General features: G+C 40.3%; 1 protein-coding gene across 1 annotated transcript in view; it reads right to left on the bottom strand.

Annotated features, from left to right (window-relative positions):
- The window catches only part of COL4A3 (collagen type IV alpha 3 chain), a 130,590-nt gene that overhangs the window by 7,670 nt on the left and 95,150 nt on the right, over nt 1–27,770 (bottom strand). Inside the window, exons 26-47 of the mRNA XM_077869032.1 lie at nt 27,489–27,657; nt 25,445–25,537; nt 24,677–24,781; nt 22,936–23,033; nt 22,231–22,381; nt 21,782–21,895; nt 20,671–20,838; nt 19,349–19,438; nt 18,894–19,028; nt 16,195–16,293; nt 15,338–15,427; nt 14,862–15,001; nt 14,286–14,412; nt 12,956–13,036; nt 12,531–12,629; nt 12,060–12,107; nt 9,397–9,582; nt 8,635–8,765; nt 5,947–6,019; nt 3,301–3,372; nt 3,088–3,213; nt 2,147–2,245 (exon numbers count right to left, since the gene is read on the bottom strand). Of these exons, the coding sequence (XP_077725158.1) occupies nt 2,147–2,245; nt 3,088–3,213; nt 3,301–3,372; nt 5,947–6,019; nt 8,635–8,765; nt 9,397–9,582; nt 12,060–12,107; nt 12,531–12,629; nt 12,956–13,036; nt 14,286–14,412; nt 14,862–15,001; nt 15,338–15,427; nt 16,195–16,293; nt 18,894–19,028; nt 19,349–19,438; nt 20,671–20,838; nt 21,782–21,895; nt 22,231–22,381; nt 22,936–23,033; nt 24,677–24,781; nt 25,445–25,537; nt 27,489–27,657 (2,494 nt within the window). The remainder of the gene's footprint in view (nt 1–2,146; nt 2,246–3,087; nt 3,214–3,300; nt 3,373–5,946; nt 6,020–8,634; nt 8,766–9,396; nt 9,583–12,059; nt 12,108–12,530; nt 12,630–12,955; nt 13,037–14,285; nt 14,413–14,861; nt 15,002–15,337; nt 15,428–16,194; nt 16,294–18,893; nt 19,029–19,348; nt 19,439–20,670; nt 20,839–21,781; nt 21,896–22,230; nt 22,382–22,935; nt 23,034–24,676; nt 24,782–25,444; nt 25,538–27,488; nt 27,658–27,770) is intronic.

Here is a 27,770-nt window from a genome sequence, read left to right as displayed (position 1 = left end):
GGCACTGGCTTCCATCCCCCGTTAACCCCTGATCCATTTCCACTGCCTCTACACCCCAAGCACCACCCAACCCACCTTGGGTCCTAAAGAAATGCAAGAGGGTAGGTAGAGACTTGGATTTTGGGCCCATGAGTCAAAAGAGGTATTATTGTTTCCCACAAACGGCCATGCCCTGGAGTCCGGCAATGCCCCAGTGTAGTCAAGACTCAGGAGTCAATCATTTAACAATTTGTTAAAGCCCCAAGATTTTTTTTTTTTCAGTCTACCCTCTATTCCTGTCTTCCAGGGGTCTTGGCTTATTCTTTGAAATTAAAAATAGACCTATTATTAATATCTAAATTCATCAAAGTCTCATTTCTTACTTGAGTTGTCCAAAATTGTATGTTTTTAATATATCAGATAGAGGAAGATACACATTCTTCAATTTTCCCAACATCTACCCTCATTCCCAGAAAGTGTAATTGGACACAAGCTAAGGATGCCTCCAGCTGTCTGGACAGGAATTGCGATTAGATGAGCATGACAAGAACTGGAAGTGAGCTTCCATGCAAGTATGCATCATAAGGATAGTCTGCATTTCTGAGAGAGAGAGGCCAGGGCTCTCAGTTTATACCTGTGCTATTAACTCTTAGATCCTTTTATCATTCTTACGAGGCCCTATGGCATTAGGACTCATTCTATCTACTTGCTAATGATTCCCAACATGATTTGTAGGGTAGGACCCTCACTCTTGCTATGGCCCAATTCTGAAACTTGGTCAGTAAAGTTTTCAGTTAATAAAATTAATTGATAGAATTATGAATTAAGAGTTTTACATTTTGCCACTTTGGAAAACACATTTTAAGGAAAGTTGAATGATTACGTGTGTTCATGACATTGCTAAATCATGAGTGATTATGCACGATATCATAATATTATATATTTATATGCATAATTCTATTGAATTTTTTAAGATTCAAGTCTCTAGTCTTTACAGTTTTATTATAGTAGACCTGGTCATATGTCAATAAATGGGGAAATAAAAACATGTTTTTTCTTACTTTAACAAAATCAGCAATTCTAAAAAGAAGATTTTGTTATCTAGGAATTTTCTAGAAAGTCCTTTTGAAACTTTTGCAGAAGTTGATATACTTGATCCAAGTATATCAAATTGACATAATAGCTTATGTTCAGACTAAAAAAAATATTTTTTAACAAGAGAACAAATCTATACCTTATTTTATTTATTTTTCAATAAGTTTAAATTCTGGGGGGGCGGGGGGTACAGCAACACACAGATTCTGTAGCCAGTGGCTTTAGCAGGAAGGTTGCTTTGGAATTTGGCATGAGTAGGAGCTTACGTGACTTACTTTCCCTCAGATGACTCAGGTTTGCCCCCAGGACTCACTGTAGTGTTCTTTACTTGGTACACATAAGCACATCTGTTGCCTAGATAAAATTTAGCTTCAGCTCCAGCATAAACACCTTCAAGCTCCAGAAGAGGTATGTGCTTCCTCTGGTTCTGGAGACCCTGCTTACAGCCAGCAAAAATGGCCTTGGACCACAGCCTTCCAGACATATTTGTCATTTTAGAAATCCTGTTCCCAGCAGGTCCCACTTACTTCCCCTCAAAGTTCAGGGACCTTATCCCCACCCAGACTAAAATATTTAAGAGGGCCTTTTTCAGGATAACACATGAGTTGTTCACTCACTCAGGATTCAAGCATGGCATGCATGGCATAGTGGAAAGATGGCTTTCCTCAATAAAGACACTAAGTTGCTCTTCTGTTCATATCAAGATGTTCTTTTGAACTGTGTACTTAAATGCCACTACTATAAGTACTTGTTATTAGATAAGGACTCTTATAAATAATTAAAAACAGTACAGGTCTTCCCAAAAATAGAATTGGTGCTTTATTAGGTCTGTCTGTCCTAAGGCTAAAAATTTGGAGTACATTTATTTGCCCAGTTAAGAGATAGGAAGAATGGTGTATTCCAATAACTCTTCGTTTTTCGCCTTCTTCCAAATGAACGTTTTGTTCCTGGCTTTTAATGTGAACAAACTGAAAAGCAAGATGACTCTTACAGTCACATATCCGAACGAGACTTCTCTCTATATTGAAACAGTATTCCTTCAGTGAAGAGAACGAGCCAGCTCCTTATTTACCTTGCTCGCCTTTACAACCTTTGTTGCCTTTTTCTCCAATTGGCCCAGGAGTTCCTGGTATTCCATCCATGCCTGGTTTACCTCTTGGCCCACAGGGTCCTAGGCAAAAAACCCAACACTCTGTTGAATGGTTCATACAGGATAAAACGTAGGGTGGCCAACCACCCCAGTTTACCTGGGACTTCCCCAGTGTCAGCAATGAAAGTCCTACAACACTTACAGACAAGCCCGGACAGTTGGTCATCCAACCTGTTACACCCGAAACAAAAAGCCGCCCCCCCCCACACTCAAACAGAACTAGGAACATCTGAAATAACAGCAGTTTAAAATTGTGCTGCCATTTTGATTTACACTGTTCCAGAATTGGCTATTCCCTTGTACTGACCAAAGTAGTATCTCTTTTATATCCCAGGTAATTCAGGTAAACATAGAACATAACACTTCTGTTCAGAAGCCTATTAAAATGTGCCAACCCTACACAGAGGGGTTAGTTCGGTTTCCATACACCAATACTTTGAAAAGATTTCATAAGATTAAACATACATTTGCATTGACTACTCTTCCAAATGCTGTACAAAGTTTTAGAAAAGTATATGCATACAGAACTCAAGTTTATTCAGGCAATCATTTAGAAATAGAGCTCTAAGACTGGGAGTTGTCAGAGAAGATAGACATAATACTTGAACCTAATAAAAAACACACATACGCACCCTAACGTGTATTTGCTCAAGCTTACTGTATGCATGACAGTTTTCAGTAGATTCAAAAGGTCTTTTATTTGCTGATCAAGAGTAAAACAAGCTCACTCCTAAGACTATAAAAAAAACACTGTAATGCGTAACATTTTCTGCAAAGTTGTATTGCTCGTTTGCAAAGCACTTTCTAGAGATTTTAGTTCAACCCTTTTCTAGTAACCCACGTCAGTGCTGCCAATGCCATACCTAGGATTCCTGGTGGCCCTGGTGGCCCTGGTTCTCCTGGCATCCCCGGTCCTCCAGCACGGCCAGGTGGCCCTGGGCTTCCTGGAAGGGAGATGATCTTAACTGTGCCAGGGTCTCCACGGACACCTATGGATATGAGCAGAAGAGAATGATGGCTTCACTGATGAGTTCCCCTTTCTTCATGAGAAGCAACACAAAGGAAATAAAACTTACCAGGTGGTCCTTTTGGCCCAATTTGCCCTGGAGGTCCAGCTGGTCCCGGAAATCCTGGGTTACCCTTCTCTCCTTAAAAAAAAAAAAGGGGGAAAAAAAAGATGATTTGATTCCACTTAGAACACTGGGTTCCCTATCTCTTCAGGTTTATGGTCAACTGGAAGGATATACCTCGGATTTAGAACCAGAGGAGCTGTGACAATGACTACAACTTTTGATATTTTATTTGAACCCAATCAGTCATGTTTAACGTCTTTTAAAAAATATATTCAAGAAATAGGCATTAAGATTTTGTAGTTTAGTGCTGAAGGGGAAGAATTCCTAAGAGTTCACTTTTTAAATCCAGAAACCAATTCAATTGAATATTTAATTTAAAGTATGAAGTAACAATAAAACCTATTTTAGTGCTTATGTCGACTGTCACAGTCATATACTTTCTTGGCTTGTTATTCTAGCTTCATTAAGAGCCTGTTATGTTGGGAACTCTCATGGATGCATCTAGAATATCTGCTTTCATGTAAACTATCAAAATGGTATGATTTCTCTTCCAAATAGTCTTTGACATGAGTAAAAGTTTACCAAGAATCATTGATTTGGAGAAATACTTTAAAAAATCCTGAAATATTATAAATATTATATCTGATCACTTAGAAATATTTTAATACTGAATATGGTGTTCATAGAAGAGGTACAAGGGGCACCTGGGTGGCTCAGTTGGTTAAGCATCGGACTTAGCTTCAATTCATGATCCTGGGTCCTGGAATGGAGCCATGTATCAGGCTATTCACTAAGTGGGGAGTCTGCTTCTCCCTCTCCCTCTTGCTTTGCTCCCCGCCCCCGCTTGTGCACGCTCTCTTTCTCTCTCAAATAAAAGCTTTTTTAAAAACAGAAGAAATAGGGGATCCCAGGGTGGCTCAGTGGTTTAGCGCCACCTTCAGCCCAGGGCGTGATCCTGGAGTCCTGGGATGAGTCCCATGTCGGGCTCCCTGCATGGAGCCTGCTTCTCCCTCCTCCTGTGTCTCTGCCTCTTTCTCTCTCTGTCTCTCTCATGAATAAATAAATAAAATCTTAAAAAAAAAAAACAGAAGAAATAAAATCATCATAGTGCTAAAAGTTAACTGGAAACTATAAATTATCCACTTGGTATCAGAACTTGAGGAAGATGTCCATATTTGTTTATATACATCAGAAGAAGCCTAAGCATTTTTCCTTTTGGGGATTAAAAGTCCAAATAAGGAAGTGCAAACTTGTCAGTAGTGCCAGCTGATAGATGGTGTTATTCTGAAATTTAAGAGGAATGTGTTTCATGGAACATATTTCAAAAGAACTGATTTTATGAATCTCCCATCTAAATACCTCTAAATATTTCACCAGAACTTTTTTGTTTAGTGGCGCCTTTATATAACTTCTTTTTTGAAGGTTTTATTTATTCATTTGAGAGAGACAGGGCAGAGGGAGGGGGAGAGGCAGGGGTGGGGTAAGGGGCGGGGCAGAGGGAGAGGGAGAAGCAGGCTCCCTGCAGACCTCCTTGCTCTCTCCCAGAAGCAGAGCTCGAGGCAGGTCTGGATCCCAGGACCCAGAGATCCTGACCTGAGCCAAAGTCAGACACTTAACTACCTGAGTCACCCAAGCGCCCTGAGCCTTTATAGAATTTTTTTACAATCTCACATATCCTTGTTCTGAGAGGTGGGGTGTAACAGGTGGGATGCGCTTCCCAGGCTACCTGCCAGTGTTCACCCTCCCCCACAATGTCTAGTGGGAATCCTCAGAATCATTTGCTCTGATTTATTCTTAACTAACTTGTTCCTGAATAGTCAGTGATTCAGGAAGGATCCTGAAAGCATTGAGAAAGGCTCTCTTTCAACTCTACATTGTTCTGTCTTGCACCTGGAAAAGGTTTTCCTTTGTGAAAATGTGGCTTTGTTCCCTTTGGCTACACACGCACTATTTAGCACCTGTGTAGTCTATAGTAATAGATTCCTTGCTGACAAAAGCAATGCAGAAGATTTAATCAGTGAAGACAACAAATACAGTATTCAAAACCTTATTTAAGGTTCATAGCATCCTTATGGGAGATGGGAAAATTATTTTCTGAAACCTGAAGTTTACATTTATGTGGACGAAAATTTTAAACTTAAAACCCCACAAAGTATAGTTCTCTTCTGATTAAAACACAATACATGTGCCCAAACAACAAATACCTAAATCCACATATAAAAATTTACTTACCCTCCCCCATTCATAGTTTGGTAAATACTCATTTAGGTTTTCAGCTTTTTAAAATTATAACACATACGCAAGTTAAAACAAGCAAATTCAAAGAAATACTATTGATATTGATGTAGTTGCCCATTCCTAACCCAAAATATGTCAGTATTCTCAAAGGTAACCACTTTAAACTGTTTTATTTATTTTATTTGTTTTACTTATTTATTTTTATTTATTCTATCCTTAACGTATGGATTTAATTTTTAAGATCTCTGAGTTTGGGTGCTGGTGGTCTTCCTTCTTCACTTATAATAACCAAGGTCCTATTTGCACCCCAACTGTCCATGGTGACCAGAGTTTTTCAGTAATCATTTGCATGCCCTAAAATATAAATCACAGTCATTGTCTTTGCATCCAAAGAGTGGACAAAAACAGTACCTTTAACACCTGGAAATCCATAGAATCCAGGATCGCCCCTGAGCCCTGGCAGACCTGGGCTCCCTGGTGCTCCCTGCATTTCAAATAAAAGGGAGCAGAACCAAAAACAAATTTTAAAAATCACAACAGTCACTGCAGTTCTGTCTTTTTTTTTTTTTTTTCAAGCAGACAATATATAATATTACATTGGGTCAGAATGAGCTGAAGTGGACAGACCTCATTTTTACCTTCCCATCTATCCAATCCCCCTTTAGCTCCTCTGCCACCTAGACCTCTCCTTAGGATTATTGCTGTCAATTAAACAGAAGCAAAACCTGCCCTTAGGCTCAAGCACAAACACAGCTTCTGGACATTAATGTCTATTGTATGAGTACTGAACACAATTGAATGTTTTGTATCCTAAATGGAACTGCCCAGTATTTGGAGATCTTTCAGGAAGAGTAGGCACTGGACTGCCAGAATGAAAATTATATTTTTTTATTTGTAATTTTTACAAAGACAACAGGGCCAATATTGAATTGTGGCACTCATCATCATTCTAACTAAGCTGGCAGAGTTACAAATTACTCTGGGTCAGAGGGTTAGGCATGTAAAGTGTCTAGGGATTGGGAGCATGAAGGGGTTGCCAGGGGAGCTCTGGTATGAACTTTTGGCAAGGATGTAGTGGTCAGACCAGGAGGAGATGCTCCATCCTTATGAGGCCCACACTAATTGCCCTTGTAGCCATGGAGTGCTCAAGCAAGGTCACAGGAAAAGGAAAAGAGGGCAGAGCTTCAGAAAGGAGCTACATATCAGAAAGTAAGTTACATCTACCATTACACTGTCCATATGAATTGAGAATTTTCCTATTACTTGAAAATAATGAACTGAAAGTCATTCAAAATGCCATGAATAGCAAAACTGGCCTCTGGGTCAATTGTCTTTGGAGCAAGAAGACGAAAGAAGGAATAGTCCTATTGCTTGAATAAGCTGTTGTGAGGTCAAAGAAAAAGGGAGAGGAAACAGAACCACCTGGTCAAGAACTCTCAGGCTCCTGAGGTCTGGCTTGTTCTCCAGAGGCAGAAGCAACCAGGGAGGAGTTGCTGGTGCCAGGCTAAGCCCCTGGGTAAGAAGAATTATCTTTGAGGTGCAAATGTAGAAGCTCAGACTGCTCTTGGAAACACCAAAAGACTTAAGGGAGATCACATTTCCAAACAACACTTTCCACAGCCCAGTGCCCTTGGAAGGACTTTCCCTGTGATTACAGGATCAGTGTTGGCACTTTCAAAGAATCATGGAGAACATGAGAGATATTGAAGACTGGGCAAATGATGCATTTTAAAAAAAGTTTTAAAAAGGTAGATTCTGGAAACTAAATACCAAGAGAACTTAAGAGAACATAACATGATTCCTGACACCACCAGGAGTACCTCATTGCCCATCAGTGATGAAAACACAGAACACTGAAGATATAACTGACTCTCTCATCAATCTCCCAGAATTTGATGTAAACAGGGGGAACGGATTTTTCAAATATGCTGTGAAGGAGAAATGTGGTAAGATGGCCCAGGTGTCCAGTGAGAGACTTAATTCAGAGAACTTCATAGGCTGGGAGCATGAGCCTAACTAAACACAATGACATCTATACAAAAATAAATGTGAAAGTTCTGCACTTAAGTTACAAACAAACAGGCAAGAACTAAAAGTAATGGAGAAAGTTTGGAAGACATTCATGAGGAAAAGGTAGGCGTGTGTGCACATGTGTGCCACAGGCTCTGGTTGACCAGAAGCTCACTGTGCAGTGACAATGAGCTGACATGGCAGCCAAACAGCCCAAGCAGAATTTTAGGTTGGATTATATGATGGTGATTTTCAAGTTGGTGAGAGTCTTCGCTTCTTTAGCCACTCCGTGGGGATACCGAGTTCTCACTTGAGGGGGTATTTGTCCCAGGGGCTACATTTTTAAGGAAGATATTGACCAACTAGGATATATTCAAAATTGATGCAGGGTTGATCAAGTGTTAAACTGAATTTGAAAAATACAGGGGGAAAATACTCGAAGCAAGTGGGAGCTATTTATAAACACTAGAGGGTACATCGGGGAAAAAGGAAATAGACATTCGGGGTATAGCACAGATAACATTTTTAAAGATTTTATTTATTTGCTCATGAGGGACACAGAGAGAGAGGCAGAGACATAGGAAGAGAGAGAAGCAGGTTCCCTGCTTCATGGGAAGCCCGATGAAGGACTCAATCCCAGGACCTCAGGATCATGACCTGAGCCTAAAGCAAACCCTCAACCACTGAGCTAACCCAGGTGCCCCTAGGACAGATAACTTTGAAAGCATTATTACTAGAGGAAAATTATGTTGTCCTCTACAGAGATTCCAAACTCTTTAAGTGTAATAAGAGTTTGGGATCGCTCTAGAGGACAACATATATATATATTCCATTGCTGGAATTGCTTAGAGTCTCAACAAGAAAAACTCAGGAATAACATGGAAAAGGGTCCCCTACAAATCAAACTTCTAGAGGCCAAATCTGTCCAACTCTGAAGATTCTCTCAACCTTCCAGACTCTTCCCTTGGGTGCACAGAAACATCACAGACGGGAATTTTATTATTTTTTTTTTTTTTGCCTCTGGGTACCTCTGATCCTGGCAATTGATTTAGAAGAATATAAGAAGTCAAGATAATTTTCCACACTTACCGGTTGACCCGGTGGCCCCTTGTCTCCCACAGTTCCAGGTAGACCTCTGGGGCCAGGCTCACCCATGAGTCCCTTGTCTCCTTTTATGCCTTTCACGTGGCTCCCTGGAGGGCCTGGAGGACCAGGCTCACCTGAATTTACAAAGTGCCTGTCAGTATTGCCAGTCCGAGAGGTTGGCCAGTTCTGTCCGTGATGTTTTCAGAGAATGGATAAACCCTACACCTATTGTTACCCTGCATGTTCTTTGTGTTGTGTGATGGGTTTGTGGCAAAGAGAGAATGAGATAAAGCAGGGAAGCACCTGGCCCAAGGCAGGAACCGTGTCTCCCTCCTAAAGGTCTATTAGAGCAGGATCTTTGCAGAGCACAGTACTCAATACTAGCAACTCAATAAATCTTCATGATGGGATGCATCTCTCTCCTTCAGGCTTATCAATTTGTCATTTACTAATTTTCCACTAGCCTCAACAGCACCAACAGCTTTGATGAGCATCGAGTGTCATATGGAACAACTGAATCAATACTGTACACCTGAAACTAGCATTACGCTGTATGTGAACTAACACATTTAAATCAAAACTTAACAACAGGATCACCACCACCACCAGCTTTGCTGCCCTCTATGTGTGAGCCAATGGGCTGGAGACGGTGAAGACCAGAGGTCAAAAGGAGCAATGAGGTCATATCAGCAGAAGGCCAAAAGCTTCTATTAATAGTCAAACACTCTTTTCATTCTTTTATCTTATTAAAAGTAGACCCTCTACCTGGGTTTCCTCTGAAGCCTGGTGGACCTCGATTTCCTTTCTGGCCAGGGATGACTGCACCAGGAAAACCTGGTGGCCCTGGGAGTCCCGTCATGCCAGTGGGTCCCCGTGGCCCAGCATCTCCCACTGCCCCTTTCCTGCCTGGGGGGCCTGGTAGGCCTGGGGCGCCCTTGTCTCCTTTGGCTCCTATAAAAAAAAAAAAGTCTGGTAAGATTCATAATGCCTTGTACTTGGGGTTACAGCATAGGGGTATCTCTGGTAATGCAGACACTGTGTTTAAAGAGTCACGAAAAAAAATAAAAATAAAAAAATAAAAGAGTCACGAAATATTTTTTAATAGAGGCCTACTAGGAACTGAGTTGAGCCTTATTTCTGCCTTCCTTTAGTTGTTTGATTTTGGCAAAGTGACCTCACTGTTGTATGTGTCAGTTTTCCTATTTTAAAAATGACAGTTAAAACCTGATGTAGTTCAGTCTTTAAAGATCAAGTGAAATGATACACAGATGGAAGAGGGTAGTGTAAGCTCTAAAGTGTTCTCTATCTATGTGCCGCCATTATTATTATTATCGGATGAACTTTAATTACAATAACATTATTTAATCAGAGCCAAACTTCCTGGCACTGATGTGCACATTTGAAGAGTCACCCAGTTATACCCAGACAAAGCAGCAACAAAGTCGAGGTCACTATTCTGTCCTCTGGTTGCCTCTCCCCCCGGATGCAAACAACTACCCTGGAAGGGATGAATGTGGCCAGAGGTTTGTCTTTACCAAAGAGGATGCCCAAGAGGTCACCGCTTAATTACTAATATTTTTCATCTTGGAGAACCTTCAAGGAATTTGTGCTTTGACATTCATGAATGTGTAATGTGTGAATTAAAAATAACCACTCCCTTCTCTTTTCTACCTCTGCGTTATTCTAGAAATAGTAAATGGGACACAGGTAGGAGACAGGAAGGAGAAGAAGGGAAAGCCTGGATGAGCAGCTAGCACAGGGAAAGGCTTGGGAGGTTATTATGTAGGAAGACAGGGTGATGATGAAATGGATGAATATTGAAATATTGAATGTCTAGCCTTTGTGTCTGATGTTCTCCAGCTTTTTTATGAAGATGTTGGATAGATGATTTCAGCTCACTCAAGCTCTGAAATGCTGTATTTGTATGACAGGGTCTGGCAATGGTCAGAGGCACCGTGATGCAGTCTTAGGTTACATAGTTCATGCCCACAAAGATGCTTCCTTGTTTACAGTATGATTCCTTCTTAGCACTTGGGAGAATTAAAACTAATTAAAAGGATTCATACCTTCCAAGCCTCAATGAACTCTTGTCTATATTTTAGTTATTCTAGAGGGAGGCACATAATCATTTACTTACTTAATTAGGCTAGTTATTATCTTTTTAAGGCTTTTTTACTTAAGATGATCATTTTATGTCAGATTTTATTTCCAAATAGATGCCAAAGTGTTGTCACCCAAATGGTTAAACTGTGAGCTTTGTCCAGGAAAATAGGACAAATAGTTTCTTTTCGGCCATAATTCTAAAACTGATCTGTGATCTGAGGGAGAAGCCTTTGTGCACGTGGGGGTAGGGTAGGTGGGGTCTGGGAGGTATGAGAACGTGGAGCCCAACCAAAGAGACTATGATATAATCAAGAAACAAATGAAAAGGGACAGCTCTTGGGGATCCCTGGGTGGCTCAGCGGTTTGGTGTCTGCCTTTGGCCCAGGGCACGGTCCTGGAGTCCCAGGATCGAGTCCTGGGACTTGTCGGGCTCCCGGGATGGAGCCCACTTCTCCCTCCTCCTGTGTCTCTGCCTCTCTCTCAATCTCTGTGTCTATCATGAATAAATAAATAAATAAATCTTTTAAAAAAAAAGAAAAAAGAAAAGGGACAGCTCTTGTAAACTTTGCACAGTTGAGCTGGTAGGTCAAGAGGGAGTTCCCGCCCTTCTGAGCTTCCTGCCCCAGTACTTGGCTACTCCTTGTTGGTTCTTGCAAGCATCAATATCCTGAGGTTTTCATTCACATGAGCCCTTTTTGCTAATAAAATACTCCTATCCACAGGGCCCATATCTAAGAAGGGTCAATAGAAGGTGCAATCTAATATTTCTTCTGGCAGATTTCTCTACAACATGGAAAAAGATTGAAGAAGCTGCTTATCTTGTAAAACACTGGCATGAGAAATCCAGACTCACAGTCTGCCCAAATAAAAACTTGCATATGCTTTGAATGACTTTTTTTTTTTTTAACCATGTTTGGTGTTGAGAGAGTTACTGGTAGCCCTAAATAAAAAGTAGCATGAACCACAAGCTACAAAATGAAGGTAACATGGCGGGAAAGAACTCGTGTCATTACTATACACTATTGCTACCCCCACCCCCCACTCAGAATAGCAGGAAGGGATGCTCCTGGAGAAGCCAGTAATTCCACTCCCACCATTTTAGGAGGCGATACCTCTAAACCATGCCAACGACCACAACAAAGGAACACATAGCAAGTCTTTTGATTTTTAAAGACTTTTGATAGAAGGAAATTCCAAAATTGGATCACAGGTTCTAATTCATTCACTTCGTTATGATGGTAATACATTTGTTTGATGTATCAATCATTTCAATTAGTTTCTGTCCTCAAAGCTATCACCAGGGTCAGGGAGGCAGCACTGCTCACCTGGAGGACCAGGGCTCCCTCCTGGGCCTGGATGTGCCCCCAGCAAACCTGAAAGAGATCATTTTGGTGAGTTAATATCTTATATGTGGTTAATCTCATTTATGCCAGGCAGCCCGGGTGGCTCAGCAGTTTAGCGCCGCCTTCAGCCCAGGGCCTGATCCTGGAGACCCAGGGATCGAGTCCCATGTCGGGCTCCCTGCATGGAGCCTGCTTCTCCCTCTGCCTGTGTCTCTGCCTCTCTCTCTGTCTCTCTGTCTCTCACAAATTAATAAATTAAATATTTAAAAATTTTTTCATTTATGCCACTTGGTCAGCTTCACTTTGGCAACAGAAGGTAATTTAATTACCGCACATCCAGAGCACATTAGTTCTGTGGGAGAACAATCTCTGGAGCAGTGAAGGATTACAATGCCCCTAGCCATTCATGCAAAATAAAACCGGGGTGCTCCTGAGCTAATGAGCAAGTTATACCTGTTTCTCCCTTTTCTCCTGGGGGACCAGGGATTCCATCACGGCCCTGGTTGCCTCTCATGCCCATAGGTCCAGGAGATCCTAGGATTCCTGGAGGTCCTAAGAAAAGAAATGCTACATGTAAAATTCTGTGAAAGGTGCTCCTTTTTAAGAACTGTAGTTATGTGATGCTCAATTCACAGTGAAAACCACGTACAGATTAACACTATCACGAGGATTATCACTTGAGAATGTGTGGGTTGGCAGATCTTTGAGTTAGGTAGGTAGGTGTAAACACCTAACTTCACAGGTTTTGCATTTTTGTCTGGCTACCTAGGAGCTACCTTCCAAGGAGCAGCAGATAGGTAGGTACACAGAGATTCCAACCCCGGGAGAAAATGTGCCTCCCTCAGGATGGGGAAATAGACAAAGTACAAAAATGGAACCTGGAGGTCCTTTGACTCCTGGGGACCCAGGGAAGCCTTTGATGCCTTTTAACCCCAAATCTCCATCAGGGCCTGGCTTTCCTATAAAAGAAGAGAGAAGAGAAGGAAAGAACAGCAGGAGATGGGACGGTTACATCGATGGCTGAAGCAGTCAGTTCCTGAAGTTACCTGTGCTCACCCTGGCCCTCAGGCCTTTGTCCTGACTGCTGTTTCCCCAGAGAAACACAGCAGAGATGTGTCACATCACCTTCAAAGGTATGTGTGCACCAACCACATGGACCACTCAGTATCTGATGTTATTTCTTTAATTGGGAGTTAACAGCAAATCCCCTGAATCTTTCAGTACTTGAAAAGATCTTTTAAATAGTAACTTCAAGTAAGCTGCAACCCAGTAGCCTGGCAGTTGTTTTTAATAAAACAAAACAGAAACTTAAACTCAAATGATAACTAAGAAAGTAAGCCAACACTCGACCTGGAAACATGCCAGAAAAAAAAGAAACTGCAACACTCTTATGGATTGAATTGTGTTGCCCTCAAATTCATAGGTTGAAGTCCTAACCCCACTGCCTCAGAATATCACTGTATTTGGAGATAGGGTCTTTAAAAAAGCAATTACATTAGAATGAGGTCATTAGGGTGGGCCCTGATCCCATATGACTGGTGTCCTTACAAGAATTGATGAGGACACAGACACAGAGAAGGAAGATCATGTGAAGACACAGCAAGAAGATACCCAACTACAAGCCCAGGAGAGAGGCCTCGGAAGAGACCAACCCTGCTGACACCCTGATCTCGGACTCCCAGCCTCCAGAACCATGAGAACATAAATTTCTGTTTTTTAAGCCACCCAGTCTGTGCGTTGTTATGGAAGCCCTAGAAAACTAATACAAGCATCATGAGATTGGACAATAGAACAACAGTTTGTGTTTTTAGGTTGAATTCTTTGAAGCAGCATTTAAGCTTTGTTCAGAGGATCAGGGTTTTTTGGTTGTTGTTTTTGTTTGTTTAAGTAGGCTCCAAGCCCAACATGGGGCTTGAATCACCACCCTGCAATCAAGAGTTAGATGCTCTACTAATAGAGCCAGCCAAGCACATCTTCCACAGGATCAGGATTTTTAGATGTCAGTCCACCAAACTGGCTGATCAGTAAAATTAGGCTCCCCCTGATTATTGTTCCTTAGTATCTAAGGATTTGAAAACCAATGTTGAATAAAAGCAATTGTTGTACAAAAACCTAAATAGTTTCCTGTTTATGGACCTGATTCTAGGGGGTAAGGGCTATGCTAAGTGTCATGCTTCTGGCTTTCAGAGTCATAAAGCCAATGCTCACCTGGGTGGCCAGGACTTCCGGGATGTCCAGGGGCTCCCTCAGTTCCAGCAGGCCCCGAATGGCCAGGGGTGCCAGGTAGCCCTCTTTCTCCTTTCCTTCCCATGGCACCTGGTAATCCTGGATCTCCCTTAAAGTCAGTCAAACACCTTTAAAATCCTCATATAATCAGGATATGTGATCAGAACTGACTATGAACTCTGCTTGCTTGCATCTAGTTAGTTACTTCGTTAGCAATGCATCTTAAATGTCTGCTATGTGCCAGCACCGCGACAGGTGCCAGGAACAGGATGGCTATTTGTGGGAACCAGTGCAAAATGCAAAGCCAGCATACTTAAATTGCAGGGAGAGTAATGACCAACTCCTCGGGGATCGAAACCTGAGGGATAAACTCATAAACTGATAGCTAGCTGTATGAGAGGCGTTCTGAGTTGTGGAAAGAGGATAAAAGACCCAAATAATTGCCTGAAAACACAGCAGTATTTTCAATGTTCTTTGCCCACACTGAATCCAGACACTTGCTGATACTTAGAGACTCACTCCACCACCGAAGTGTAACTACTTTAGTGGCCAGTATACCTTTAGTCCCGGTGGTCCTGGCCTTGTACCTGCTGAATAACCTGGCTCTCCCTTGTCTCCTTGGAGACCGTGAACACCTGGGAGGCCTGGTCTTCCAGTGACACCTGGTAGTCCCAAAGGTCCCCTGTGTCCTTTAAGACCTGAAAGTAGGGAAAGAGGTCAGGTAAAATAGGTAAACACAGGGATCTTGAAACATTCTACTCCTAACTTTTGCACAAATAACCCTTCTCCCAAGAAGTTGGCTTTTCAGAATCATTAAGGCATGAGGTAGTTATAATGGCTGATTTTTACACAATATGAATATTTGTTTTGTTCTCACTTGTGTTCTAATTGCACACAGTACATTTCATCTCAAAGTAATCTAGTTTTATACCAACTTTCTATTAATTCGGAAACCAAAATAACAAACAATACAGAAGACTTAGAATTGGGAGGCAGCATGAACTTTAGGCTCATAAAAGGATCTTAGACCTTACCTGGCATCCCCATGTTCCCCATGTTTCCTGGACTTCCACGTGGTCCTGCTTCTCCAGGATTCCCAATGCTGCCTGGATCTCCTCGGGGGCCTTGGGAACAAATAAGTAGAGTCACATGCTCTGCACAGTCCCTGGACATGTAGATGTTCAATAAATATTTGTTGCTTGCATGAATGAATGAGTTCTGAGCAGCCAGACCAGCTGGTTCAAGTGCTTAGGTAGCTGCCTTTTTGCCATCAGATGAGGAAGGGACTGAGGACCCAGAAGATGTAAAATCAGAGAAAGTTAGATTCTTGTCAACAGTCCTGGATTTCAAACATCAAAATCATCCTAGGTGCAATGCCCACAGAAGAGAAGGGGCTCTTGCCACCACATGGCAATAGAGTTCCAAATGCAATCCTGAAATGCTATTGCCATGTAACATATTTTGTCATTGATGGGGTCACAGAGAATATGGGGCTACTTTAATTCAGTTTAAAGATCTTCTTTGCAAAATCAACAGCTTGCTTTAAAAAAGGAAGAGGCAAATCTGAAAACCTCTAAATCATTATCTGATTTCCTTCTATGATATGTGATCTTGCGATACACTACAGTATGTATATTTTATAATATATGCCAGCAATGCCAAAATAAACTTTGTAGTAGAAAGATGGAGGTTTGTGCAAGCTAATATTTTTTCGTTAGTACAGGCTGACTATAAGCAGCTTCGTTTTGATTTAATTTCAAAGCAAATACCTGTTGGAGGACTATGGGAGCAAAATTCATATTCAACCCCATAGGTCATGAAACACATTTTTGTTATATTTAGATCTGGGAACACTTAAAGCCTGATATTTCTATAAGAGAATCAACTCTACCTGGTGGGCCTGGTGGTCCAGGTGGCCCTTCGAATCCTTTCAAACCTGGTAACCCTGGAATGCCTCTGTTTCCTTTTTCACCCGGCTTTCCCGCAAACCCTAAAGTTAAAAACCATGTATTAGAAACACAGGTTAGAATTTTTTTTAAAGATTTATTTATTTATTCATGAGAGACACAGAGAGAGAGAGAGAGAGAGGCAGAGACACAGGCAGAGGGAGAACCAGGCTCCTCGCAGGGAGCCCAATGTGGGACTCGATCCTGGATCCCAGGATTATGCCCTGGGCCGAAGGCAGATGCTCAACTGCTGAGCCACCCAGACATCCCCACTGGTTAGAATTTTGATCTGAATCTTCTACATCCTGATTATACTTGATGAAATATTACTGTAATACAGCGTAACATTTATTAAGAGTGTGGCAAATGTAGGCTTTTTTCAAAATGAGGATGAAGTGAGAATACATGTCAAGCATTAGCACAGTGCTTGGTACAAGTTAGTTCTTAACTAACACTAATGATTATAATATTTATACTTTAAACATACATTTTAAGAATTAGTGGCCTAAATATAGTTTCTTGTAAAACTTTTTTTCTTTTGGTAACGACAGAGGACCATTTGCTACACTATTCTGATCCAGACTGTCCTGTTCTCAAGTCCATTTATTACAATTATCATTTCTTAAGTAATTAGACCATGAAAAACATCATTTTCTTTTATTTATCTTATTGAATCTGCAGCCAATGTCAGTCTGTCCTTGAGCCTTTCCAAACTGGGTGTAAAGATGACAAAACTGGACTCTGTGAACTCAACGGACTAATCTAGAGTCACCATCAATCGGTGGTAATGCCAGGATGTGATCTAGCTCTGCGGGCTGGAAAGCTCATAAACTTCCCAAAACACCATCCTACTTTCCATAAAACATGATTTTGATCACAGTAGTCTCTGGCTTAAAAATATTCCTTGAATCTGTAATATCTACAAGGCAAATTGCAAACTCCCTCCACTGGCATTTGAAGCAAGCATTTACCAATCTGTCTATGGCCTGGCTTTGTGCCTTTTCTCAAGCAGATTTCTTTCTTTGGGCTGTGCTCCTGCTTACATCCTTATTCATTCACCTAAGGACCGGGTATCTAATGAATAGACAGGCCTTGTGCTGAGTACGGGAAACATAAATTATGTTCCCTTTCTCCAAGTTTTTAGTGTTTAATTGGAGAATCAGCCAAGTAAATAAACAATTACCACTCAGTGTGATAAGTTCTGTAATAGAGTTGGGCACAATATGCTACAGGGAAGAATTCTGCAAGAAGGGACTGTGTGTGTATGTCTTAAAGACTGAATAGGAGCTATATGGGTGGAAAAAGCATGAACAGGACCAGATGCCCAGGCAAGAAAATAGCATGTACAAAGGAATGGTGAGGAGCAGGTGGTTAGATCATTTTCTTTTGTAACATTTGTTTTTCCTACTTATGTCATTTATCACAATCTAAAACACACACACACACACACACACACACACAAAACGATGATATTTAGCACATTCATTTGCTTTGGGTTTGTAAGAGTTGCCACGACAAATCTGGTTTGGTGGTGTAGGGCTGGAGGGCTAAAATTGGTTTTTATATTTTTAATTTTTTAAAAGATTTTATTTATTTATTCATGAGAGACACAGAGAGAGGCAGAGGTATATGCAGAGGGAGAAGCCGGCTCTCCATGGGAGCCCAATAAGGGACTGGATTCCAGGACTCCAGGATCATGCCCTGAGCCAGAGACAGATGCTCAACTGCTAAGCCACACAGGCATCCCGGTTTTCATATTTTTTAAAGGTTGCAAATAGGCAAACACTGAAAAAGAGTATGCAATAGGGACCATATGCAGTCCAAAAAAACCCAGATACTTACTTCCTGGCCCAATACATAAAATGTCTGCAGATCCATTAATGTCTCTTCCCCCACTGAACTGTATGTTTCCCCATGACCAGAGTATTACAAGTACTTGGTTCACTTCTATGTCTTCAGCACATAATAGAATACCACTTGATAGGTACTAACAAGTATAATTGTTGAATGAATATCTGTCACATAGCTGGTGAGGCAGGCAAAGGGCAAGTGATAAAGAAACTTTGTATGCCAGTTGAAGTTTACTTTTACCATATTTGGCAAAAAGGTGGTTTTGAGGCTTATAATTTAAAATGGACTAGTGACAATTTATTTTATTTTATTCATTTATTTTTAAAGATTTTACTTATTTATTTGAAAGAGAGAGAGGGAGTGCACACTCCAGAAAATAAGCAGGGGGAAGGGCAGCGGAAGAGGGAGAAGCAGACACCTGCTGAGCAGGGAGATGGACATGGGGCTGGATCCCAGGGCCCTAAGATCATGATCTGAGCTGAAAGCTGATGCTTACCTGACTGAGACACCCAGGTCCCCCAACTAGTGGCAATTTAAATACAGCAGACCCAAATGCAGAATTAATGTAGAAATAAAAAGTCATGCATTAAGGAGGCAACATATTATTGTTCAAGGCATAGAAAACCCAGTTCTAATCCAGGCTTGGGCTACCAACTGGCTTTGTGATCATGGGCAGGGCATTAAACACCAACTCTCAGTGTCCTCCTTTGTCAACTACAGGAATTTTCTTTGAAAATTCTTAGTCTCAGAACCAGCTCTGATGTTCTGATTCCAAACAAAAGAAAGGGCATACCTTTGAGGCCTGGTTCTCCTTTGTCCCCCACTGAGCTGGTTATTCGACAAGGCCCCATAGGTCCTTTCTCTCCTTCTTCCCCCTTGGCTCCTGGGGGCCCTTTCTCACCCTTTGCACCTGGAATTCCAAAGCTACCTAAAAATAGAAGTAGCAACATCAGTTCCTTAATTCTTGAAGTAGTTCATAAGGGTCCAAAAGCTAATGGTGATCCCATAAAATAAAACAAAATAAGACAGATATAACAGCCAGCCACATGAAGATAGTGGCATAAGATGGCAGGGAAAAAATTTATTTCCATTCAAATGGAAAAAGGAATACAGAATACAGAAAAATCAGATACACAGTTCTTTCAGGGAAATTACTTTTCCCTCAAGGGATAAAATATATTTATTCTGCTGCTAAATAAGTGAACATCGCTCATGCCTTCTGATCCTGGGAAATAGTGCCCCACTTACCCCTCTGTCCTGGGGTGCCTGGGATCCCGGGAGGCCCAGGAGGGCCAGTGTTTCCTGGATAGCCCATCATCCCCATCATTCCTTTTTCACCTGTAGAAACAAGTTAACACAGAGTAGGTCAGGTTGTACAGAATGAGAGAAGTGAAATATTCCATAAAATAAAATAAGTTATACTTCTAAGGAGGGTTGAAGGAATGGTTTCTATAAGTACAAAAATAACCATATTTGTCTGGGAGATAGGTTAGTTCACAGTCTTTATTATCCTATGTATGTGGAGGTCACTGATAGCAAGTCACATTTGCAGATGGAAGCAGAACATGTTGAGGTTCTGGAGCATTCCCTCCTCCCAATCCTTGACCAATGGCTTTCTTTTATAGTCCTTTATTTTATTTTCCACAAGCAGTCAATCATTGAACTTGGCTTTTAAATGCATTTGTTATTGTCTCCCCCACTGTCAGAGGTGGTCTTGCCTGCTGATGTGTCTCTAGGGCCTAGAACAGTGCTGACATGTGGAAGAAGTTTAATTATAAGAATTATTTGCAGATTAAGTTGTTTTTCTCTGGAGGAGAGAGATCAGTGAAGTCCTTATGCCATGAGGAGATTATTTTGAATATTGTTCCCAAACATCTCAACTATAAAAATAGTGATAGAAGTAAAAAGAATGATAAGGGAATATTATGAACAACTATAGGCCAGAAAATCAGATGACTTAGTCAAAATGCACAGATTCCTAGAGTGGCACAGATTATCAAAACTGACTCAAGGAGAAATAGAAAATCTGAGTAGTCCTATAACACAAAATTGAATTAATGATGTAAAGACTTCCCACAAGGAAAAGCCCAGACTCAGATGACTTCACTGGTGAATTCAACCAAATGCTTAAAGAATATCAATTCTTCACTAACTCTTCTAGAAAATACAAAAGAAGGGAATATTTTCTATTTTGTTCTATAAAGCCAGCATTACCTTGATTCCAAAACCAGACAAAGATATCACAAGAAAAGGACAGACTAGTATCCTTTACAAATGTAGATGCAAAAATTCTCAAGAAAATACCAGCAAATATCCTTTAGTACTAACATATAGAAAGAGTTGCATAGCCAAAGTTGCCATACCTGGGTAATTGTGAAATGTGATCATCCCACCACCACCACTGCCCTGCTCCCTGACTCCCTCCAAATAATTCAGTAGGAAACACTTATACTAACTGAAAGAGGAATGTAGAGTCAAAATTCTAGGCCTAATTTCAACTTATAGAGTCACCTTAAAAGAAAATGTGGAAGAAAATGGAAGAAGAAAAATAAAAGCACAGAAAACGATACCTGGTAGTCCTAAAAATCCCGGATTTCCTGGATATCCTTTTTGGCCAGGTGGTCCTATCTCACCTCGATGACCTGGCATTCCTGGTGGTCCAGGTTCTCCAGGAAAGCCTGATCTATCCAAGCCTGGAATACCTGGGTCTCCTTTTGGCCCTGTTTCACCTCTTCTGCCTATATATGAATAAATGAACAAGTGAATGAATGAACACATAACTGCCTTCCCCATCAACTCCAGAAATATATTTTTTATGGTTATAAATATTTAGTTGTGTGATTATGGGCAAACCACACACTTATCTGAATGATGGACTGATTTATTTATGTCCCCTTCTGTACAATTTCTAAGACTCCTTCTGACTTTAATATTCTATTTCAGTGATTCGTGTGGTAATGAAAGCATAGAATTTATATCTATTTTCTAGTCCTGCAGACACATCCTGGGACTTTATGACTATAGCTCAGTCTTTAACCTGCAGAATATGTATATAACCACTCAGGTGGGGAGGCAAGCCATCAGATACTTCTGGAAACAATAATAGCACTACTACAACCATTAATGTCTTGGCCAGAAATTGGTTTGTGAACATAAAAGCAATGTGATACTCCATAGGCATTAGCTGAGTTCTAAAAAATTTTTTTCAGTTCACAGATCTGACTGAGAAGATCCAAGAAAATAGAGTAAATTTTACATAATCTGGACCACCTAGCCTGCATAATTTAGAGTTATTTCACACCCTTATTTTATGTTGCTTGGGAAGCAATTAACTACATATCTATTTACCATTTTGTATACTTATGGAGGTAAAGATAAAACTTTTTCTGAGAGTATATAAATATATATGTAAATATAAGTTTATATGTATCTTTAGTGTTCATATGGTCTTGCATAAAAGACCAAACCAATTTTACTATATTAATTTCAGGTCTCTTACTCTATGGGTGGTACTCACTGCAACAAATCCATGACTAGGTTTAGATTGCTAAAATAACATTTCCTACTGAACAGTGATCAGGACTTGTTGTTGGACAGTTCTCATGTTAAGCAGCAAAGCACAGAGCAGGAGTCTCATGTCACCTGCTCAGCTAATGGCTGGTTTCAAAGCCCTCCTCTTACCTGGTTGCCCTTCCAATCCATTTAATCCTGGAAGTCCGTGGGCTCCTCTGGGACCCTCTGTGCAACTTCCTGGGGGTCCTTTTTCTCCAGGTGGTCCAGGCTTCCCTGGATCCCCTGTAAAATAGAGTCCAGTAATATATTCAGGTACCAAAACGCAAGGTCATCATAAAGCTGTCACAATCATTCTCCTGTAACCCCCCCCCAGATTGAACCTATATTTAATACCACTGATATGCCTTTTATAAAGGACACTCATAAGGACAGAAGGAAGGAAGGAGAAAGGAAAGAGAAAACAAAGGTAGGGCAGCAATGGAAAAATAATTAGGCTCTTCATATTCTATTTGTTAAACTAGAAGTCTGAGAAGAATTCTTCTTCCTAGAACACCTTCAACTTGCTGCATTTTAGCAGAGCTCACCGTGGAGAAAAGTAATCACACTTGCTATTGTACCTGGTGGTCCATCAAGCCCTCCAGTTCCTGGAATTCCAGGGAGACCTGGAAGTCCAGGGAGTCCAATTTCTCCATTTTCCCCAGAATTGCCTCTTTCTCCTGGAAAACCTGGTATTCCTGGTTCTCCAGGTATGGCTAGTCCTGGTTCTCCCTGTTGCACAGAAATCATGTTAGTTGCACTATATAACACTTCCAAATCTTTTTTGGCTATTAACTGGCCTTTAGGGCTATTAAGTAGAAAATAATCCCTTTTGCGCAGTTACCACCATTATACCATCCTTTCCTTTTTCAGCTCTAGTTGCTGAGTTTCCTATAAAATTATCCTTGACTAGTCTTGAGGCTATGTAAATTGCACTTTTTAAGAAAACTGAAATTGTTCTAAACAGTCTAGATGTTTCTACTTTTGACAGCTTTTCTCATAGTTATCCACATGTTTTTACAGCCCTTCCATTTTAAATACTCTGAATGTTTCTGAAGATTAAGGAGGAAACAGGGAAGAAACTTGTCTTCTAATACCTTCTCTTTTCCTTTCTAAAAGGTAGGGATGGTTCAGAGAAATGTTAAAAAGTATTTAATGTCTTTATCATCTGCCAATATATAGATAACTTCTACACCCAGAGTCTCCTAACTGGCTTACTGTGATTGCCACCCTCCCTCCACCCCCTTTATCCCCACACATCCATCTAAGTTTTAATTCTTGAAGACCTTGGCTCCTGGGAGACCTGGTTCTCCAGGTGACCCGGGCTTCCCCATTTCTCCTGGACAACCCGGTGCTCCTTTTGCTCCTGGAAAACCTTGGTCTCCTACAGAGAAAACACAACAATAATTGCAGAAGTAGGCTTAGTAAAACATTTAGAGCAGTATCTCTGTTATTTTATCTAGTGTTTTTATGAGACAAGTTGCTAGAGATGTTTTTATGAAAGTCTGAATTATGAAAAAGTCAACTGCTACATTAGCAATTAAAAAAAATCCCATTCCAAATCAGATCCTCAATTTAAAAAATGTCTTTCTCCATTTTATTGTTGAGCATGGCTACAATTTTGATGTGGCAATTCTTTAAACCACTGATCCTGGTTGACCATTTGGCTGACTTCCTCTTTTGGAGTATATTTTACATTACAGTGTACAGCCAAATAAATTTTTGAATGTGCATAAATCCATCCAAGCACGACCCAGATGAGGATATAAAGCATGTCTGGTATCCTAGGCCTAGGTAGCCTTTCTAAACATGGGTTGCTCAACAGAATTAATTCCTAATGCCATTGAACATAATGAATTAACTTCTTTCTTATGTATTTGTAATAAGAGAATTGAGAGAGGAGTCACACATATCATTTGTTCTGTTCCGTGGTTCACAAGAGGAAACCCTGGTGGAGCAGGGCTTCATTCAGAGAGTTCTTTTGTGCTGCTAATTTGACAGATTTTTAATTCACCATTAGTTGATGGGATTATTAGGTTCAACCAGGAAATCTCAGTCTATGTTTTTCAAGCATTTCTTAAGCTACTTCTGGTCCTCATGGTCTCTTTCCAGAAGGTGAATCCATAGGGTTATAAGCAAGGACGCATTCTTAATAAGTCCAAGAAGGAGTAGGCAAAAATATGGGCCAGGCTGCATTACTTCAGAGATCACTGGGAAGACATCTGAGAAATTGGAGTCTAAGACATTCTTGAGATGATTACATTTTCCATTTCAAATATTCATAAGCTGAGATCAATATTCCTGTATTTGTGCAGAACTAATGCATGATAAGCACTGATGACATATTAACCTAGGAGATCAAATGCCAAAAAATGGATTATCTTTTGACAGACACTTTAAGTAATATTGAAACTAATATTAGGATTATAAAATCTGAAAATCTATGCAACAAGCCAGGGACTGAAATGGCTCATATGTCATCCTGAACAAGACTTTGATGTATTGGTTAGGTTATTGTTTGAGTTCTCAGCATCTGGATTTCTTGGAGTGTCTTCCCTTTGATGGGAAATAGCATTTGTTCCCAAAAGAAAATAACTTCTGTAATTTATAAGGGAGTGTTTGGGAAAACCAGTTACTTGTGATTCCATAGTTCTTTTTTTAATTACTAAAGAAATGTATAAAGTGAAAAAAATGTATAAATGTAAAAATGTGCATTTATCAAGAAGTAAAGAAAAAAATTCCTCATAATTCCACACTTAAAAAGAATCACTGCTACCATTTTGATGAATTTCTTTCCAGATTTTTTCTATGTATTTTAAAAAATTTGATTGAGATGAAATGTGTAAACCTATGTGAGTTCTACCTTTTTGCCTAACATCATTGTAAGACTTTTCTTTTCCCATTTAAGATGGGTGAAAAACATTATTTTAGATGTCACATTATGGATCTTTTCTGTTATTCATGACATGTATTTATATTTTCTAAATATCCATAATAAATGTTATATTTTAAATTTTGTAAATTTACCCTTAGGTCCAGGGGGCCCAGGGAAGCCAATTCCTGGAATTCCTGGTTCACCATCAGGCCCAGGAAGACCCGGATCACCACATTTTCCTATGGATCCAGGGATACCTTAAAACATACAAACATTCGCATAAGAAACTTCCCTTCATCTTGCCCTGAAACACAAAAAGTCTAAGTTTCTGTGTCATTCTAGTCCTTTTTGGAAATTAGGAAATAATTTCACATAACCTCAACTGCAACTCTTCCTTTCTATTCTTATACATTGCTCTAATCATTAGGAGCTGCAAATAATGTTTAAGATAGAATTTAGTTCCTAAAAAGAAATATTCTAGACAATGTGAACTACATAAGTCTCCCTCTATGCATGCAAAAATAAGTTTCAGATCATACTGGCCAAGAAATTACATCATCAAATGAAGAAGCTGCAGGAACTATCCTGATGAACCACCAGCAAACATCACTTACTTTCCACCACCCAACTCCCCCACAAAATCCACAGAGATTTTTCTGCTCTCAACTTCCTTTTCTGTAATTATATTGATTCTTTTTTCTTTTTTGGAATCAGAAGGCACCAATGGGAATAATTTGGATAATCTCAAAGATCAATGACAAGTCCCCTGCCTGTGGACTCGTTATCTGACAAAACTTGAGCCTTTACTCTCTTTTGGAACCAATAAATATTTTCTTTCCTTACAAAGGGGATGACATTTTTCAAGGACAGTAGGCTATCATTTGATGCCATGCACCAGACTTGGCAGAGGGGATACTCACCAGGTGGACCTCGGGGGCCAGCATAACCAGGGGGCCCTGGAGGTCCTGGGGGCCCTGGGACTGGTGTCGAAATACCGAATTCTCCCTTAGGACCTTAAGAAAGTTTGTGATCATAAGATTGGTGTGCATATTGAAGATTTTTTTTTGGCTCAGAGGAATAAGTGTGATTATAAGGGGTTTATAAATATATCCCAAGGAATAGAAAAAATAGTCTTCAAAACTGGCTTAAAAGATGACCAATCCACTGAAACTTTCTTATTCAATTGAAGAATATTTATAAGCATTGTCTATTGCCTAAGCTTAGTTTTAATTAATGGCCCAACTCAATGCTCGTCTATTGAAAGAGAGCCTATTCTAAAAAAAAAGAATCGATAATACTGAATTCAGCTTAAAACTCGGTGAATATCTATTTGGTAGGATATATATTTATTGGGCTACTAGTTTGCATGGGAAGGAAGCATGGTATGCTGAACAAAACATGAAATGTGGCCTGGGCATATATCTTAACCTCTCTGATAAGTTCTTCATGTGTCACTGGGGGAGTAATGCCTACAGAGCCCATAAAGATTCAAAATAAGGTGGCTTACATTAAACACATGTTAGTGATTTGTGTTATCCATATATTTATAGAAAAATAAGCTTACAGTAGTGTGATGGAAAAAGCTTGATGATAATATATTTTACGACAGCAGAGTCCTTCACATGCAGAAAGAACAGAAGAGGATTTGAAGATGGGTTAAAAGAACGTTTTCTGTAAAGGGCAAGATAGTAAATAATCTGGGCTTTCCAGTCCAGATGGTCTCTATGCCACTACTCAACGCTGCCATTGTAGCGTGGGAACAGCCAGAAACAATATGTAAATGAATGAGTGTGGCTGTGTGCCAGTTAAACGTATTTATGGACACTGAAACTTGAATTTCATATAATTTTCATGTGCCATAAAGGATTATTTAAAAGGTTTTTTTATCCACCAATCATTTAAAAATTTAAAAAATCATTTTTAGCTTGTAGGTCACGCATAAATATGTGGTAGGCTAGATTTAGACTATGGGCTGCCATGGTTTGCCAATCCCTGGATTAGAAGAGCAGCCTCAAAAGCAAGATGCAAAAAAGAATAAACCATAAATATATATATGTATGTATATATATAATCACAAAAGAAGCTTTATGTACATGTGTGGGCAGAAACGCATGCATACAATTTAAAATATATATAAATACCTGAGGGAGGTACCTACCAATTTTTTACTGATGAGGGATACTATAAAAGGGTTTGGAGGCTATTAGTTTATTGGGTCTAACCCTTTAAAGTGATGTTAGAAGCAAACAATGATATGGTGGCATTATTTGTGAAAACTGTCAACAACATGCAATTCTCATCCACAGATAAACACTGACGATCCGATCCCTCCTGGATCTACCAACCATGTTCAGTACACGTGGATCCCAAAAGTTGCTGGGACTTTAGAACTATTTATCACAAAACTTTTCTTCATTTATCTTAGCTATTTTGAAGTTTTATTTACAAACCATCTATTGAATTATGGGTCAGAAAGAACACATTTGCAATAACATCAGTGGGCCCTTGAGACTTAGAAGAGGCTTCTCAGTATCAGTTTCATAGGTTTCTATCACCCCTTTGTTTATCACAATGGAAATCCACTCATTATTCTATATATTTCTTTTTTTTTTTTTTTTTAAGGAATCTCTACACCCCACATGGGGCCCAAACTCATAATCCCAAGATCAAGAGTCGCAGGTTCCACCTATGTAGGAAGCCAGCCAGGTACTCCTCATCCCATACATTTCTATTAGTAAATGGAGACTATTTCTTAGGAAATTTCAGCTGGAACTGCTCAGTAAAGGGAAAGTAAATGTTCTCTAACATATCCTACATATTCTCTCCCAGCGTCTATGAGCTAACATATTCTACTTATTGGAAGCAGATAGATATACATTCATTCATCTTGGGGGAGCTTCACTTGCTCTAGGAACCATGACCCCACTCCACAGGAAAACAGGACTGGAAAGAAAACTAACCAACCGGCTTCTCCAGGTGGTCCAGGGGCTCCAGGAACTCCTTGGGTGCCCTTTGGACCAGGCTCTCCCTGTGGTCCATAGTTTGGTGGTCCAGGTGGTCCTGCAGGTCCTGGGGACCCTGGGATCCCAGGATCCCCTGGAGGACCCTGGTCCCCCTTCTCACCACTCAGGGCCTGTGACAATAGGAATATGTTTGGATAGTGCTTCATTCCAATATCCCCTTACACGGGTTAATCTTACCATAAATAGGAGTGCCAGATAAGCAGCCAATGAGAAAGTCTTGAAT

The sequence above is a fragment of the Canis aureus genome, chromosome 24 (genome assembly GCF_053574225.1).
Source record: "Canis aureus isolate CA01 chromosome 24, VMU_Caureus_v.1.0, whole genome shotgun sequence".
Taxonomy (NCBI): Eukaryota; Metazoa; Chordata; class Mammalia; order Carnivora; family Canidae; genus Canis; species Canis aureus.
This window is presented reverse-complemented; position numbering and strand designations above follow the sequence as displayed.